Genomic DNA, 19,296 nt, shown 5'->3' on the forward strand with positions numbered 1-19,296 from the left:
TTATACAAAGAAGCTAAAATAATGCCTGATTGTAAGGTGTTTAAACACAGAGTTGCTTTAGTGTTGGAAGGAAATGTTGAGAGAGAGATAACTAACGAAGATTGTTTGAAAAACTGGTGAAATCCTAGGAAGGTCTGGAGATTACTGATGGTATTACCTCAATGCCAAATTCCTGGTTTTGATCATGGTACCGTGCTTATGTAAGACACTGACATTAGAGGACACTGAGTGGAGGGCATTTGGAAACTCCGTGCCCGCTCTGCAACTTTCCTGTGATATAAATAATTGTCTGAAATGCTTAAAAGATACACAGTAAATGATGTATTTATGACGTAAGGTGATATCTGTGATTTACTTGAAATATTGCTGACAATTGTTGTAGCAAGCTAATGGGTACATCAAGGCCTGTTACACTCTTCTCCCTACACTTATATGAAGGGACTTCAAAAATTTCATTGAAAATGGGGACCAGCAGTTAGCATAATGGCTATGTCGCTGGACTCCCATGTAGTCGACCGTGGTTTGAGTCCCAGACCCGGTGGCTTAAACTCATGCCAGGTGCATGTGCATGCTTGCCCAAGATCCAGAGAGGAGAATGGAGGAGAAGGGATTGTGGCATGACCATCTCCCCTTGGGGGGGTTGATTTCTTGCTTTCTGCCTCTCTCTGTCTTTCTGGTGAGCACACTCTCCTAGCAAAAAACCTCTCCAAAAATTTCATTCAATTTCATTGAAAATGAAATGAAAGCACGTTGGTACAAAAAAATTTAAACCCAAGCATAGTTTTTTCATAATGTGCACTTCTCATCAATTTTTTTTTTTTTTTGGAGAAGTTTTTGCTATAGGGCACGTGCGCTCGCCAGACAGACAGAGAGAGACAGAGAGACAGAAAGCGAGAAACCACCCCCCAGAGGGGATGGTCACGCCACAATCCCTTCTCCTCCATTCTCCTCTCGGGATCTTGGGCACGCACACACACGCGCCCGGCGTGAGTTTTAAGCCACCGGGTGCGGGACGCGAACCGCGGTCGACTACGTTGGAGTCCAGCGACATAGCCATCACGCTAACTGCTGGTTCCCTCATCAACTTTTTGAAGATTGCTCGTATATGTTAGAACATGTCTATTAGAAAAAGAAATGATAGGGCTGGCCAGTGGTCTGGTGGTTAAGACGGCTGGATCCCACACGGCTGAATCCCACACAGCTGACTTTGTGGTTTGAGTCCTGGGCCCTGGAACTTGAGAAACATGCTGGCGTCATGTATGTGTGCACTCAAAATCCAGAGAGAAGACTAGAGAAGAAAAGATTGCCATCCCCCGGGAAATAATTTCTCACTTTTCCTCTCTCTCTTTCTGTCTCTCTCTCTGGTGAATGCATGCACCCCCTACAGAAAAACTAAAACAAAAGAAAAAGAAATTACATATATGTATATTTATTAAGCCTCTTTGTTTTTCGAGAGATTTTTCACTCTCCAGAGAGAGACAGACAAAAAGTGAGAAATCATCCCCCAGGGGGGATGGCCATGCTGCAATCATTTCTCCTTCATTCTCTTCTTGGGATTCAGGGCATGCACGCACATGTGCCCAGAGTGAATTTTAAGCTGCCGGGTTTGGGATTCAAACCGCAGTTGACTACGTGGAATTCCAGCAATGTAACCATTATACTATCTGCTGGTCCCATTAAGCCTCTTCTATGTACTGAGCACTGTGGTCAGTCATGGGGGCTACACAGTTCTGCTCTCAAGGAGCTCAGTCAACAGGGGAAAGTAGACACTCAACACAGGATGTTCGAAGAGTGACGAGATAGAGAAAGCACAGGATGCCTGGAAGCAGGGGAGAGCATGCCCACATAGACGAGAAACAGTACGAGCAAGAGCCTTGGGCTGGAAAGAAAGACTGAGGTGCTGCTAAGAAGAAAAAGATCTGCAAATGACCCCATGAAACATGGCCAAAGGCTTCCTACCCCAGGCTGGCACAACTCAGCCAGATTCCTTGGGTCCCTAGAACTTTGTAGCAGTATTCATAATATTTTTTATGAATTCATTTAAGTTATTTATTTATTCAATGAGTGAGAGAAACTGACAGATAGGCAGAGAGAGCCCCTTCCCCTCCCCCCAACAGGGTCCTTATGCCATAATGTACTTCTGGGCTTCAGCCAGCTCCAGATCCTAGGTGTGTTTGTACTGGGTGTAGCCACACAGGTCTCTGGACAAGAACTGAGAACTTTCTCATGTGGGACTGTCTTGAAGAATAGTGTGATTTACCACTGTACCCCCAACTCTGTCTCGCAGGCAAATTTAAATGGTGATCTCCATATTCTATCAGGCCCTTTTTCTAACACTATTCTCTGATGACACTCTCCTCTCAGCTGCCACAAGTTTTTCTCATCAGTCTTCTTTTTTTGGAGAGGTTTTGGCTATAGGGCGCATGCGCTCGCCAAAAAAAGAGAGACAGAAAGCGAGAAGTCTCCCTCTAGGGTGAGAAACCACCCTCTATTCTCCTCTCAGGATCCTGGGCAAGCACACACATGTGCCTGGCGTGAGTTTAAGCCACTGGGTCTGGGACTCAAACCGTGGTCTACTACATGGGAGTCCAGTGATGTAGCCATTACGCCATCTGCTGGATCTTCTCGTGGGTCTTAAAAGCGCACAGTCTATTTAATGAAAACCTCTGTAAGCAGTGTTCAAAGAAGCCTGGTTCCCAGTGACATTCTGAAGGCTGTTAAATACACCTAAATTTCTTTTTTTGTACATTTATGGGTAACATGGAAACGGAGTATTGTTAATTTGTCATTTTCTTTCCAGTCTAGCATGAACTCTGAAACCTTGAAAGCTGTGGGAGTGGTTGTTCCCTGTTTGGATCCCACCCCCTTAGTGAGGCAGGACTTTAATACTAAAGCAGCTAACAGTACTCACCAGGAGTTGGCATTGAGGAGCTGAGCAGAGGCAGCTTCAACTTTATTTAGGTTGGTACTGACCTTCTAAATCTTGTAAGTATTTTCATGCCTGTTTCACTAGGGAAATGTTTTTCAATGTGTTACTTTGTATGAGTACTGCATGTTCTTATTGTGCCTTCTTTGTGATCAGGATACAATTCATTGTTTATTAGTTCCCGAAGAGTGTCTTTAAGGAAAAAATAATACTTGAGACTTTAGAAAGGGGCACACAGTGGTGCCCTGGTAAAATGAGACGCTCTGCAAGGCAGACCCACGGGGGAAGACTGCCAGTTTGCATCCCCAGACTGACTGAGTACTATGTGCACATACGTGCCCGTGATCCAAGCAGACAGGCTGGGATGAGTTGTGGTGTCAGGACCCTGTTGGGAGTACTGTCTCTTTGTCTCTCTCTCTCACTAATGGAATAAACTTTTTAAAAGAATTTAGAAAAGAAAGGCATGCAAGCAGATGGCATAGTAGTTACAGTGGCGGACTCCCACATGGCTGACTGCAGGTGAAGTCCCAGTCCAGGATGCTTAAACTCACACTGGGTCCATGTGCGTGTGTGCCCACAGTCCCAGGAGGAGAATGGAAAAGAAGGGATTGTGGAATGGCCATCCCCCCTCGGGGATGATTTCTCTTTCTCTTTCTCTGTCTCTGTCTGTGTCTCCAGTGAGCTTGTGTACCCAATAGCAACATTTCTCTCCAAAAAAGAAAGAAAAGGACAATTTATGGTATGAGAAAAATAAAAGTAGTATCATTTTGAGGAATTTGAGGATACAACCACACCAGTGCCAGGAGGCATGTAGGAGCTTACACTATAATTATTTTCTCTCTTCAATAGCAAAATTTCTCTCCAAAAAAGAAAGAAAAGAAGGACAATTTATGGTATGAGCAATTTGAGGATACAACCACACCAGTGCCAGGAGGCATGTAGGAGCTTACACTATAATTATTTTCTCTCTTCAAAAAGATGCATTAATGTGATTCATACATGAGTCAACGCTTATCTTGGATTTCAATTTGGCAGGGGCCACACACCTGGGGCCTCAGCTGAGCAATTCAAGAAAAGGTACCATGAGTGGCTGGATGCTCTGTGCCCTTCTAGTGAGCCCCTCCACTTGGGAATCATGAGTGCCAGTCAGAATCTAAATAGACACTTGCATAAGCAATTTCATATGCATTGCCTTAGTGTCTGCAGAGTTACTTTGTGACTGGGCAGAAAGTAGCTGGCTATTTTCCTTATTCTACTTTTCCTTGTCCTTACTTATCTAATTCTTCTTTCCTTTCTCTTTGTACCCTCCTCCTCCTCTCTATCCTGCTGTAACTTTTTGCCCTCCTTCTTCTTCCTCCTCCTTCTCCTCATCCAGTATTGCTGGGGCCAAAGAATGAGCAAGGTTTAAAGACGAAATTTGAAGTGAATCTCAACGTAGAGGACTTTTAGGGTAGTATGGCAAGTGGATCTCGATTTACTTCGTAAGCAAACTTAAGAACAATTATACCTGCTCTTGAGCCATGTTCCCGGTACAAGCGAGGCTTTGCAAATTCCTTCTATGTGCCAAATTAAATATTCCACTGGACTACACTACTGTAGCACTTACTCAATGTTTTTGGCATAGTCATTATGTTTGTACTCTGTGGGAGAGTCCCATTGCTTTGATAAAACTATTTAATAGCTGACTGGCAAGTTGCATAATCAGGATTGATTGTTTTATTCCATCATCCTAGCTTGTAACTTAATTACTCTATAGTACTGTATTCTAAGGCAGGCCCTATGTGGGAAATACTTTAAAAAACGTTTGACTTTTGAGGTATCTAGCCATGTCACACCCTGTGGAGTATGGAGTGAATCGAGCAATGTACCATGCTTCAAGGTTGCGACAACTTCTCTGCCTCCTGGGAGCTCACCATTTCGTATTGGTGGGGAGAGTAGATGGGGCAGCACAGAAATGGTCATCTTTGCAGGCCTTGAAAAGTCACTAAGATAGAACAGGAAGAAATTCACCTGAATATCAGAAAAACTAGGTTCTATTAGGGACTATATCACTAATTCTCTAGTTGCAAAGCACACTCTACGATTCGAAGCATTCATCACCAACTTGGAGGAAGGCCTAGCCTCCTATTTGCCCTGTAAATTAGGAAGCCTAGCTACATCAGTGGTATGTGTAAGTTTGTATGAGGAACATTAGGTCTCCAAGGAGGAAGTAACATCAGAGTCAAAAGTGCCCTGAGATAATCACCAACATAAGAAGAATAAAACAAAGATCTTCTACAGGAAAGCTTTGAAATCTCAGAGACCCTGTGAGAAGTTACATTGCTGTTGGAGCTAAGGCAAAACATAATTCATTTGGAAAAAAACATACTGCTCAGAAGTGCTACTCAGACCTCACTAATAGGTCACAATCCAGAGTTGCAAAATCCTGCTCTAGAGGAGCTCTAAGACTTCAGTGCCAAATAAAAGTGTATCTGAATGGTAGGTTCACCATGTCACGTGACCTCTGTAGAGAACAATTTCCTCAACTGAAAACTTTGAATAATAACAGCATCTGTATCCAACAATCTCTATGAAGATTAAATGAGGGAAAAAATGAGAAATTTCCAATTAGGTGGTAGATAACTGACTGGACGCTATATAATGTTCATGGAAAAACTAACCTTTTTCTAGATTGTAAAAAAAATCACTCAGCAGTAGGAAAATACAGAATTCCAATAGAAAGAAATAAATGATCACCTTCTCCTGTGGAGAGAATTGAGGTTTTGACTACAGTTGGGGCAAGACTAAGCCCCAGTTACTGCCTTTGAGCACTGCAGCAAAACAGCCAGAGAGCTAAGAGTGACTTCCCCCAACCCCCACCTCTCTGACAGTGACAGCTTCTCATTTCAAGGCTGCTCCCAGGCTCCCAGGGTCTTCACCTGTGTGGGATCCAGGCTGCATTATTTAGGTTCTCAAAGTAATGACAAATGCAACACAAGATTAGTTGGGTATAATTTCACAGTAGTGGCCACTGGTGGGTGGGAATTTGGGCCAAGATGGACCTTTCTAGGATCCCCCCATCCCAGCCATGAAGAAGGCAGGCACTCCTTCTGCATTGCTGATATGGTTCAACAAAGTACATTTTGCTTCTGTGGACTTATTTACTCATCCATTCATTCCTATTTAGAGAAACTAAGAGACCACCAACATGGCAGCGAAGCCCAAGCTTCACTACTTCAACGGACGGGGTCGAATGGAGTGTATCCGGTGGCTCTTAGCAGCAGCTGGAGTAGAGGTAGGTTCTCAGTTAGGAAATCTTAAGTCGAATCTAAAACTGATTATATCAAAATACTTCCCTGAGTCAGGATGCTTCCATACTAGAGAATCTGTGAATAGGTTTGCCTTAAATTAAAATATTACCAGTTATTGGGATGAGCAGATGGCATAATAGTTGTATCACTGGACTCCCACATAGCCAACTGCAGTTCGAGTCTTGAACCCAGTGGCATGAAACTCATGCCGGGCACATATACATGCGTCCCCAAAAATCCCATAAGAAGAATGAAGGAGAAGGGATTGCAGCATCCTCATCTTCCAGGGGATGATCTCTCACTTTCTATCTGTTTCTTTCTGTCTTTCCAGTGAGCACATGCCCTATAGAAAAAAATCTCTCTAAAAATAATAATAATTAATAAAAGAATTAAAATTACTTTAACATTACCGTTTATTTCATTTAGTTTTGAATTCCGATCTTTTCCTGGGCTAGTGTTATGATATTCTTGACACTGGACATCAACAGCTCCCAGTCAGCCTCACAGCTATGGGTAAACAACTAAAGCTCCTCAGTGAACATTATTCAATACATTATATGAGTTACTCAGTTTTCTAATAAAATAGGCTTTGTGTTAAGAGATCTTGCCCAACTCTAGGCTGTGTAGGAATCACGAGCACATTTAAAGCAAGTGAGGCCAAGTTACGACATTTAATAGCTTAGATGTATTAAATGCAGTTTTGACTTATATCTTCTACTTATGATGGGTTTATCAGGACTTAGCCCAGAGTCACTTGAGGAACTTGAGTATTAACCACCTGTGAAGGTGAATAGGGAGTGGATTACTGCAGACTGCCTGTTAAACACTGAATACACCCATTAGCAATGATTTGGTTGAGCACCTATTGGGCCAAGGTGGGCCTATTAAGTGTCAGGTTCTGTGCTAAGTCCTAGGGATCCAGAGTGAGCAGGACAGACGTGGTCCCTGCTTCATGCAGCCTCATACCTATGAGGATGGAGGGAAGTAAACAAGTGATTAAGGTGAGGTTAGAAGCATCTGGGGAAACACAGAAGCATCTGACAGCGTTAAAAGACAATTCTTCCTTGCGTTTAAATAAAAAATGCTGGTAGGTTTCTGTGTGACTGCTGGGGTGCTGCCCTCTAGCGGTGTCACAGAAAAGACGTCTCATTCCAGACCAGAGACACCCAGCAACCCCAGGGGGTTTTACTGGGGAGCCAGCCCTGGACCTCTCCAAAAAGTTTGTCGACTGGGAGCAAAAGAGGAGAGTTCAGTTTGAGCTGGAGTTCCATGAAGGGAAATTCTAGTGTGCTCTCTTTAGCCTCAAGGAAATGTTTGTCAGCCAACCAGGTGGTATGGTGGTTAAAATGCTAGATCCTACATGGCTGACTGCACAGTTCGAGTCCTGGACCCTGTAAAACACACCAGGCGCACGTGCATGCATGCCCAAAATCCTAAGAATGGTGGATTAGGGATTGTGGTGTGGCCATCCCCTCTGTGGGGGTGATTTGTCACTTCCCTTCTCTCTGTGTCTCTCTCTCACCAGTGAACGTATATGCCCCATGGCAGAAATCTAAAAAAAACTCACCAGTGAATGTATATGCCCCATGGCAGAAATCTAAAAAAAAAAAAAAAAGAAGAAGAAAAAAGAAAAGAAAAATACAGCATGTTCACCTAAGCCTTGGAATTATACTTTCTTGATTGCTTCATGAATGCATGAGACTTTAGCCTGATCTTTCTCAATTTTATGAACAAATAAAAAAAAAATCACCAAAGGGCAATTCTAGGTTGTTTTCTTTCTACAAATGAATAACCCATTTTTAGGGTCATTGAGACTCAAGCTTGGCAGTTCAAGGATTTGTTTAGAGGCCCTGGGCAGGACGAGTTCAGCCTAGAGGATGAAGTAGGGATGATGCTTAGAGCATGCCAGGCTTGCTCTTTTTTTCCCAGCTAAAGAGGCTGATAGGACAAGGACTGGCTGGACACCCTTGCTTAGGGCTCTGCATTCTCTAGGCCCAAGAGCTGTCCTTAAAACCCCAACCTTGCAAGAAGCATCACCCTCGCCAATCCCATCCTACTTCAGCCGCCTTACTGTGATGACCATCCTCCATTCCTTATGCTTGTCTTGAACGGACACTGCATAGATTCCCAGCACACAGCACTTAAAGAGCATATGAGGCATCATGGAAATCAACGACGTGTCCTACAAAGCGAGTCAGAAACCTAAAACTTCCTGGGTTTATGATTCAGAATTTCTATTAAACTAAAAAACGGAATGGAATAACATAAGTCACTGCAAGGCTCCTTGGTGGCAGATTCTTTTTTTTTTCTAGAGATTTTTGCTATAGGGCACGTGTGCTCGCCAGACAGACAGAGAGAGACAGAGTGACAGAAAGTGAGAAATCACCCCCCAGTGGGGATGGCCATGCTGTAATCCCTTCTCCTCCGTTCTCCTCTCGGGATCTTGGGCACGCACGCACACGCACCTGGCGTGAGATTTTTAAGCCACCGGGTCTGGGATGCGAACCGCAGTTGACTATGTGGGAGTCCAGCGACATAGCCATTACGCTAACTGCTGGTCCCAGATTCTTTGATGGGTGTTGACCCAACGTATACTCCAGGGTGGGGACACAGAAGGTTCTGTTCTGATCTCACATGGAGACACAGACTTTTCTGAGACTGTAAAACTCCATGCGAGGTCTTCCAAATCCCTTCCCTGTAGTGACATCCCCTGTCAAATTATGACCTTACCACAGGCATCTGTGGGGTCTGGATGGAGATGAAATGAACCTATAAGAATGAGCAGCTCTGTGCTGGGGTCCCTGCCCTTTTCTTGATAGGGCTAAACTAAATTTCCAAATGATTAGACTCCTCCGTGTACTCTGCCAAATACAAAAATCTTACATTTTCTATATTATGAGCCATTCAACTTAATATTTGTTTATTTATTCTTCCATAAGTCAGAGAGAGAGAGAGAGAGAGAGAGAGAGAGAGAGAGAGAGAACCAGTACATCTAACAGGGCACTGATGTAGTGATACCCCCCTAACTTTTGCCAGCCTTGGATCATAGGCATGCATGTGCCTGGCATAATTAGGAGATCTCTGGAGGTGAGTTTTGTTTTTGTTATTTTATTTATTATTTTTTAAAATTTATTTTGGGGCTGGCAGGTGGCATGGTGGTTAAGGGCTCTGGAATCCCACTTGGCCCATCGCAGTTTGAGTCCTGGACCTGGTGGCTTGCTTTCTCACTCTTCCTACCCCCAGTCCCTCTTTGGTATAATTGAAATAAATAAATAAAGACATAAATAAAGTTAAATAAAAATAATTCTAAAAAAATTAAAAATAAATAACTATATTTCCATGTCATCCTGTTTTACTGCTGCATCACTATCCAGTCCTGATCTATGTCTGTTCTTGATGGGTCTAATCTAAATTTCCAAATGGCCATGAATAGACTCTTCTGTGAACCACCAAATGCACAAATCCTACTTTCTCTGCCTGGCTGTGGTGCAGGCAGTAGGGACAGAGCTGTGAGATGTTGAAGCCATGCGAGAAGGCCCAGGTTTGTGTCCCAGAGTCTACTTCAGCATGCTGGTGTGTCCATGGGTATGCCTGGCTGTCCTCAGGGCTGGGAGGATCGCGCTGAGAGGACCTTGTTGATGGTGACTGTTTCTCTCTTTCTCTGGAAATGCATAAGTTAAAAATGAAAAGAAAAGAAGAAAAGGAAATCTTACTTTTACCATTGTATATATCATATGGTGGTCATTCAAGTTTAGAACTCTAGGATTTTATAGAATGAACTAATAAGAACTTATTTCTGCTTCCAGTTTGAAGAGAAATTTATAGAATCTCCAGAAGATTTGGAAAAGTTAAAAAAAGGTAAGACCAAGTACCCAAATGCTGCCTGAGGAGGGCATGCAGTGGAGGATATAAGTTAAGCTTTTATCACCAGGCATTGCCTACGTGTTTGTACGGTGGGAGATGGGATGGTGTAAAAGGAGGAAAATGGTTAAAATACAGGGGCTGGGGCTCTTTGAGCAGGTCTGGCAACCTTTTAGGGATAAGAAGGGCTAGGCCTCTCTGAGTATTGCCTGAGGTGCCCTGTGAAGGCTCAGTGCCCTAGGCCTAGCCTCTCCCCATATTCTCATGCTTTCTGTACTGAGAACACACTGTGATCAGCCTAGGATCCCACACTGCCCTCCTCATCCAAGAACACTCTAGGACATGCAGTAGATGAGAAGAGTAGGCATGGGCCTGCCAGTGATCTTGCATCCTTTTCTCTTATTGACTCAGACAATGAAATGGTGTTGAGTTGGTTGAAAGTGCAGGTGAGTGTGAGAGGAGGGATATAAAGAGCTAGGACCGGCAGCCCTGAGGTCAGGAACATGAGGCCTGCCATGCACATGCTATGCAGTGGTATTACTTGACAAGCACAAAAGGGTCTACAGAGAAACCTCTTTTAGAACCGAACTTCGTGTCATGAACAACATGAGATTTATTTAGAGAACTTTCTGTTTAAAATGTCATTGAGGGGATGGGTATACAGCAGATGGTACAGTGGTTACATTGCTGGACTCCCACACAGCCGGCCACAATTCAAGTTTCCAATCCAGTGTCTTGAAAATCACACCAGGCATGTGTGTGTGTGTGTGTGTGTGTGTGTGTGTGTGTGCCCAAGATCCCAGGAGTAGAATGGAGGAGAGGGATTGCTACATGGCCATCCTCCCAGGGGGTGATTTCTCACTTTCCCTCTCACTGTCTCTGTCTCTCCCTGGTGAGCACACACACCCTAAGGCAAAAACCTCTTAAAAAAAAAAAATCTAGGAGCCAGCAGATGGTGTAGTGGCTATGTCACTGGACTACCGCAAGGTCAATCATGGTTAGAGTACTGGACCCGGTGGCTTGAAAATCACACAGGGCACATGTGTGGGCATGCTCAAGATTCCAGGAGAAGAATGGATTGTAGTATGGCCAACTCTTCTGGGGGGTGATTTCTCACTTGGCCTCTCATTATCTCTGTCTTTCTCTCTGGTGCATACACACACCCAAAGGCAAAACTCTCTCAAAAAGGAAAAAAAAAAAAGAAGAAAAGAAAAGACATCTGGCTGGCTACTCTGTTGTAGCCTCCCAACTTCTCCTCAAAATATTCATGGAGCTAAATCAACACAAAAAATATAGGGACCTACCAAGCATCTAGATGGGAAATAAAAATATAAATGAAAAATTAAAAGGATGCTTAATTTAAAAAAGACTACAGAAAGCCAAAATCAAACTGCTATTAACATTTCAGTTGAAAGATTAGTAGGTTACAACTTTGCTTCATTTTTTTTTATCTTCAATCATTTCAACAAAAATTTCTGTGCTTTGAAGAAGTAGAACCCAGAAACATTTTATTTTCCTCTTTCTTTTCTTCTTTCAAAAGATGGGAGTTTGATGTTCCAGCAAGTGCCAATGGTTGAGATCGATGGGATGAAGATGGTGCAGACCAGAGCCATTCTCAACTACATCGCCACCAAATACAACCTCTATGGCAAAGACATGAAGGAGAGAGCCCTGTACGGTACATTTTCTGTTCTTACAGCAACAGATAATCCAGGAATATTTCTGGAAATATGTGATCCTCCCTTGAGTGAGCAGGATATGATAGGGGGACCCTGACCAGCAACCATGTGGGTCTTGGCCAGGTACATAGAGGTCCAGTGTCCCACAGTCCAATAGAGATGAGAAAAGAGTACACTTGGGGGTGGATTCAGGTCAGTGTAACTGTGGAAAAGGATGAAGTCCATGGATATAGCATTGTGACAGAGGTTTCCAAACACTGATGAAATATGAATTCAGGATGATGGAGGAATCATGACTCTAGAGACTCAGGCCTTTAGATGCTAGACTCCAGACAATAGCTTGGAACAACAGACAAAGTGTTTGAGTGTCTAGAAGAGAAGGTCTGGGAAGGGAAGGACCCTAAAGAGTTAATTCTTGGGCTGACCTATGGCCTATGGGCTAAGGGAGCAAGATCCCACATGGATGACCACCATTCAAGTTCCAGCCCTGGGGACTTGAAAAACATGCTGTGTATGTGTGCCTATGTGCCCCAAATCTTGGGATGAAGAAGAAATGAAAGAGAAGGGTTGGTGGTATGACCACACTCGACTGGGTGTTCTTTCCCCTTCTCCTCCTCTCTTTCTCTTCATTTATCTCTCTGGGGAGCATATATGCCTTGTAGCAATTAAAAAACAAACAAACAAACAAAAACAAGAAAGCTATCTCCTACTTTCCAGAAATTGCAAGAGTGATGAACAGCAGCCAAAGTTATACAAGCTGGCCAACTCAACAAGATTGAGTAGAGGCTAGTGCCCCAGATATTTGGGTTATCTTGAGAATCTTGATACATACTTTAGGCATCCAGGGTTATTCAATATCATCAAACCTGAGGCTTTCTTCACTTGTGTGGTAGGACTGCATGACTGAAAATTAAATCTTATATGAAACTTTTGGCAATTCCACAAAATTTAAATAGAGAGTTATCAATGGCTCAGCAATTTCACTCTTATGTATATCCCCCCAAAATAAAATATACATCTACATTAAGTGTTGTACAGAAATGTATCATGCAAATAACAATATTATTTCAAAATATTAAAGAGGGGGAAATATCCCAAATATCTGTTAGTGGATGAATGGTGGGACAAAATGTGCTATAGTAATACAATGAAATATTATTCGGTCATAGAAAGGAACAAAATCTTGATGCATCCTTTGACATGGATGAACTTTGAAAATATGATATGTAAGAGAAATGAGACAGAGAATGGCAAATAATGTAGAATGACTTTTTTATAAACATCAAGAATATTTAAAGAGAAAGAAAGTAGATTAGAGGTGGACTAGGACTGGAGTAGAAGAGTTGGGAAGGGAATTAAGGATGGTAATTGGAGCCAGTAGGTGACGTGGTGACGAAGGCACTGTACTCTTACATGAATGACCATGGTTTGAGTCCTGGACCTGGCAGCTTGCTTTCTCACTTTCCCTCTGTCTCTCTCTGATGACTATAGCAAGTTAATAATAATAATAATAATAAATTAAATAAACAATTCTTTTAAAAAATATCTGGAAATGGGTACAAAGCTATTATTTTTAAAAAGTATTGAGGAGGGGCCAGCAGGTGGCATGGTGGTAAAGGCACTGGTTTCCTGGACCCAGCAGCTTGAAAACCATGCCAGGCACATGCGCATGCATGCCTAAAATCCTGACAGGAAGGATTGTGGCATGGTTATCCCCTCTAGGGGGATGATTTCTTGCTTTCCTTCTCTCCGTCTCTCTATTTCTCTCTGGTGAATGTGAGAGCCTTATGGCAAAAGCCCAAAAAACAGAAGTATTGTGGAAAATTCAGTTTAAAACAAATTAGAAAGGTATTCTATAACATAAACTGGCTGTAACTGTACAAAGTAATGCACCAACTAAGGAGATATTTTAGGCAGCATTTCAAGAAATAGAAACAAGGCCTATGTTGGGCAATAGCCCATGGAGAAGATGTGGAATTGTGTTTCATGGGTAATAATTGGAAGAACTTATATTAGGCATCAAAATGGGTCTGGGATATGCAACAAGATGTGAGAGGCAGTGCACCATGTCTGAATTCCTGTCCCAGAGACTCTCTCTTGAGGTTACTGAGGTGGCTCTTTGGCCACATGAAGTGTTTGCGCAGAACAAGCCACAGTCGAACTACAAACTCCACTGTCATATTACTGGCAGTGATTGCGCCACTTTCTCTGATGACTGTGACTCTGAACAGGTCACCGATGCTCTTTGTATCTATGTTTAGTTATATGTATAACAAAACTTTTTAGACATATATCTACCCTGATATGTTATTCTAAGAAATACATGTTCATATGTAAGTAAAAATTATAGCATAATTGATCTGGCACATAAAAGTCACCCACTGACCCCGCTGAGTTGGTACACAGGTAGTGTCAGTGCTTGGGAATCTGGAAGCCATATGGGAGGCCCAGGTACTGGACCTGTTAGCACAAATGTGTGTGCCTGTAATCCTGACAAATTGTGACTTAGTGAGATGCTGTCACAAAGACCTATCTCTGTCTCTCTCTCTTTCCACCTTCTCTATTCTTCTCCTTCTCTCATAAAGGAAACATAACAGCTATCCAGCTGAGGTGATTGATTTCACTACCACTTCAAACTCTATTCTTTTAGATTTTTAAATGATAAAATCTAAGGCAGGATGCATTTGAAAGTTTGGTCATTTTTGTCTTTCAGGATTGATATGTATGTAGAAGGGATGGCAGATTTGTATGAAATGATCCTTCTTCTGCCATTATGTCCACCTGACCAAAAAGATGCCAAGGTAGCTTTGATCAAAGAGAGGACAATAAACCGTTATTTTCCTGTCTTTGAAAAGGTAAGTAAAGTTATTCAGTGTTTTGGGGCACTGAGTTTGGAGGGCAACATAAAAATAACTCCTGGGCATTTATGGGGGCATTGACCTTCTCTTCCAATGAGCCTTCTAGAGTTCCAGTAGAGCACATTCATTCTCACAGCAGTTTGCAAAAACAGACTGTGACGAATAATTTCACCACTTATATCCAAGTTAAAAATGTCTAGCCAGGGACTAGCAAATGGAGTAATGGTTATGTCACTGGACTTCCACATGGCTGACTGTGGTTCGAGTCATGAAACCAGAGGCTTGAAACTCATGCCAGGTGTGTATGCGTGTGTGCCCAAAATCCCAAAAGGAGAATGGAGGAGAAGGGATTGAGGCATAGCTATCCCCCCTGGGGGGTGATTGCATGTTTTTTGTCTCTCTATTTCTCTTTATCTCTCTGGCATGTGCTTGTACCTTATACCAAAAATCTCTCTTTAAAAAAATGTCCAAATTTCACTTCACTAGATCCTAATCTAGAACTCTCTGTTCAACAGAATTTCATGATCATACATAGAATGTGAGATTTGGAAAGCTTTGGAGTCACACTGGAGATTGGACTTCATCTGGCAGAACATCACAGACTTATTTCAAGGGGATTAAGATGAAAACAATACATCAGAAAATATTCTGGCACCAGGAACCAGCAGTTAGTGTAATGGCTATGTCACTGGACTCCCACGTAGTTGACCGCGGTTCGCGTCCCGGACCCGGTGGCTTAAAACTCATGCTGGGCGCATGTGCGTGCATGCCCAAGATCCCAAGAAGAGAACGGAGGAGAAGGGATTGCAGCGTGACCATCCCCCCGGGGGGTGATTTCTCGCTTTCTGTCTCTATGTCTCTCTGTCTGTCTGGCGAGCGCACGTGCCCTATAGCAAAAATCTCTCAAAAAAAAAAAAAATTCTGGCGCCAAGTGCAGGGAGAATTAAGACCAGCTGTCCAAGAGGAGACTATTGTAATGTTTCAGGGATGGATTAGAAATATCTGAAAAAAAATGGATTAGGAATATCTGAAAAAGAATAGTGACAGTAGGATGGGGAGTAATAAATAGAATGAAGATATTCTGTAGAATTGAGGACATGCCTTTCAGACTTGAGAAAAGCCCACCAACTAAAGAAATAAAGTTACATAATTGGGGCCAGCAGGTGGCATAGTGGTTAAGTGTGCTAGACTCCCACATGGCTGGCCAAGGTTCGAGTCCTTGATCTGCTGGCTTTTTTTATCACTTTCCCTCTCTCTCTGTCTCTCTCTGGTCAAATTAAAATAAAGAACATAAATAAGTAAATAAAATAATTCTTAAAAGAAGTTCCACAATTATATATGGATTACATATCTTAGTTAATTTTTTTGAAGGTCAGAGAATATTTGAAGGTCATAACTACTTAAAAACATGCTAAATAATACTCTTAAGCCTAAAACGTGATTATTAAATATACAGAGGACTTAAAGATGAAAAGAAGACTAATACCTAAACATCTAATTTACAAGTGTTAGATCATTCTTTTATTAATTCAACAAATGTTAATTCATTGCATACTCTCCCTTATGCAAGAAGTAAAGAGTTTAAGAATACACAGGAAATGTACCTTCCTGCACCTTATTGTACTGGCAATTTAGTCACATTTGTATGATGTACCATGTGTTTTAAGTTATCTATACTATGAAATCAAAGAACCCAATCGTGGGACCAGCAGTTAGCGTAATGGCTATGTCGCTGGACTCCCACGTAGTCAACCAGGTTTCAAGTCCCGGACCCGGTGGCTTAAAACTCATGCCAGGCATGTGTGCGTGCATGCCCAAGATCCCGAGAGGAGAATGGAGGAGAAGGGATTGTGGCATGGCCATCCCCCCTGGGGGGTGATTTCTCGCTTTCTGTCTCTCTGTCTCTGTCTAGTGAGCGCACACGCCCTATAGCGAAAACCCTCTCAAAAAAAAAAAAAAAGAACCCAATCATAACATAAATGAACAAATATATATTACAATACAACACCTGATGTTATATTTTATGTACCAAATAGTTATTTATACTCCTATAGTCAGAAAGGATATTTGCCAAAATATATTTAGTTGATGGTATCATATATGATTTTATCCTTAATGATCACTATTTGCATATTATTGGATATTTTTATATTTTTATAAATGTCACATAATTTTCCAATATTTCATTATGAAAAAATAATTCTTTTTGGAGAGGTTTTTGCTATAGGGCATGTGCACTCGCCAGAAAGACAAAAGAGAGAGACAGAGACAGAAAGCGAGAAATCACCCCTAGGGGGGAAGGCCATGCCGCAATCCCTTCTCCTCCATTCTCCTCTGGACATCTTGGGCATGCATGCACACATGCCCAGCTTGAGTGTAAGCTACTGGGTCTGGGACTCAAACCATGGTCAACTACGTGGGAGTCCAGTGGCATAGCCATTACAGCAACTGCTGGTCCCTCATTATGAAAATTTTACACATCCAGAAAAAATGAAAGAAATGTGTAATGAACTGATGGACAAAAGGACTTTTAAAAGGCTTCTAGAAAATAGAATTAAAGTACAAGTTTCTTTATTTTTTAAATAATTAATTAATTTGTTTATTTATTTATTTATTTTATTTGAACAGAAAGAGAGAGAGAGGGAAAGTCAAAGAGCAAGCCACCAAGTCCAGGACTCAAACCACGGTCAGCCATATGGGAGTCTAGCGCCCTTAACCACCACACCACCTGCTGGCCCCAAGTACAAGTTTATTCTGGTGCAAAAATATTTATTTATTCATTTATTTATTTATTGCTTATGCCATAGAGTATGTATACTCACCAGAGAAAGAAAGAGGCAGATAGAGAGAAACTGAGAAATCACCTCCCAAGAGGGATGGCCATGCTACAATCCCTTCTTCTCCATTCTCCTCTTGGGATTTTGGGCATGCACATACATGCACCTGGCATGATTTTGAAACTGCCAGGTCTGGGAATCAAACTGCGGTCAGTCATGTGGGAGTTCAGTGCCTTTAAATCTATACATAATTTTTTCATAAAATATATTTTCTGTGAACTTTTTTTGGTGTGTGTGTAAGGTTTTTGTCATAGGGTGCATATGCTTGCCAGAGAGAAATAGAAACAGTAAGAGGGAAAGTGAGAAATCATCTCCTGGGTGGGGGGCGGGTGGCTATGCCACAATCTCTTTTCCTTCATTTTCCTCCTGGGATTCTGGGCATGTATGCGCACGTGCCTGGACTGATTCCTAAGCCACTGAGTCTGGGACTTGAACTACAGTCAGCCATGTGGAAGTTCAGCTCTGTAACCACCATGCCACCTGCTGGCCCTTTTCAAACATCCCTCCTATATCTAACAACTATTGATAGATAACAAAATTAATATCTTAGATGTTTACATTATCATGTGTCCAAGTCTCCGCCTCCTTCTCTATCAACCATCTTCTTTTTCATGTATTTATTTTTCTTTTATTTTTCATGTATTTCAAAGTAACTATCAGACCTCAGTGCCATTTACCTCTAGACACTGAAGTATGCAGATTATAACATAGTGTAAATTAGGAGTCAAAGGCAATGTTGTAAAAGAGGTGATGAATTAAAGTTCATCCAGACTTGTTTCAGATTCGATAGACACAGTCCAGGCAATAAGAACAGAAGGAGAAGCATACACTATGGAATAGTCTACTTACGGATGAGGAGTGCAGTCATCAAAGTGGAGTTGCTGCTGCCCAGAGAGATTGGAGAGAGAGCAGAGTACAGAGGCACCTCCTAAAATCACAAAGCTATACCTGTTAAGTCCTGGGGCCAACAGAAACATGCTGCCACAGGTCTAAGCCCTAACACTTTTCTCTCCTCCTGAATCAGGTGCCATTGAGAAAGGGTTGGGACTGTGCACGCACCCCCTGAGGGAGCAGAGGTGGAAGAGTCAGGCTGGAGAGGACTGGGAAGAAGCAGACGTCTAGTCTGACTGAGAGTGTGTTTCTGAATTGATTTCTCAAACTCTACAGGTGTTGAAGAGCCACGGACAAGACTACCTGGTGGGCAACAAGTTGAGCAAGGCTGATGTTTATTTGGTTGAACTTCTCTACATAGTAGAAGAGCTTGATCCCAGCCTCATCACCAGTTTTCCTCTGCTAAAGGTAATTTATCATCCAGCCCTCAGAGAGGCAGCCTCATGTCTTCCATCTTGAAATTTAATTTTTTTTTTGAGAGGTTTTTGCTATAGGGTACATGCACTCGCCAGACAGACAGAGAGAGACAGTGAGATAGAAAGCGAGAAATCACCCCCCAGGGGGGATGGCCACACCGCAATCCCTTCTCCTCCATTCTCCTCTTGGGATCTTGGGCACACACGCACACGTGCCTGGCGTGAGTTTAAGCCACCGGGCCCGGGATGTGAACTGTGGTCAACTACGTGGGAGTCCAGTGACATAGCCATTACGCTAACTGCTGGTCCCAGAATTTAATATTTAAACCCTGGAGCTGGTGACTTTCTGAACACAACTTTATTTAGGCCTTCACTCTCCTCTCCCTGACCGAGATCTCCACACTGAGCTTCCAGGCACTAGCCTAAGGCATGAAAAGAATCTTGTTATGTCAAGGAAATCTTATGTGGATGCTACTGCATTTTGACTCTTACATTGAGGATTCAGGACCCAGCCCCAATCACAATGTGTCTCTGTTTC

At 42.5% G+C, this 19,296-nt stretch overlaps 1 protein-coding gene across 2 annotated transcripts; it reads left to right on the plus strand.

Moving 5' to 3' along the window:
• Window positions 1–2,857: 2,857 nt before the first annotated feature.
• LOC102481953 (glutathione S-transferase A2) lies at window positions 2,858–18,746 on the plus strand (the record flags this gene model as incomplete). Of its 2 annotated transcripts, none has more annotated exon segments than XM_014583035.2 (6): window positions 2,858–2,961; window positions 6,093–6,200; window positions 10,023–10,074; window positions 11,618–11,750; window positions 14,470–14,611; window positions 18,619–18,746. In XM_014583035.2, coding segments are annotated over 5 exon segments (542 nt in total), but the record flags the coding sequence as incomplete, so codon positions are not given.
• Between the last annotated feature and the right edge of the window lie 550 nt (window positions 18,747–19,296).

This window comes from Tupaia chinensis, unplaced genomic scaffold, assembly GCF_000334495.1.
Source record: "Tupaia chinensis unplaced genomic scaffold, TupChi_1.0 Scaffold144010_1, whole genome shotgun sequence".
NCBI lineage: Eukaryota > Metazoa > Chordata > Mammalia > Scandentia > Tupaiidae > Tupaia > Tupaia belangeri.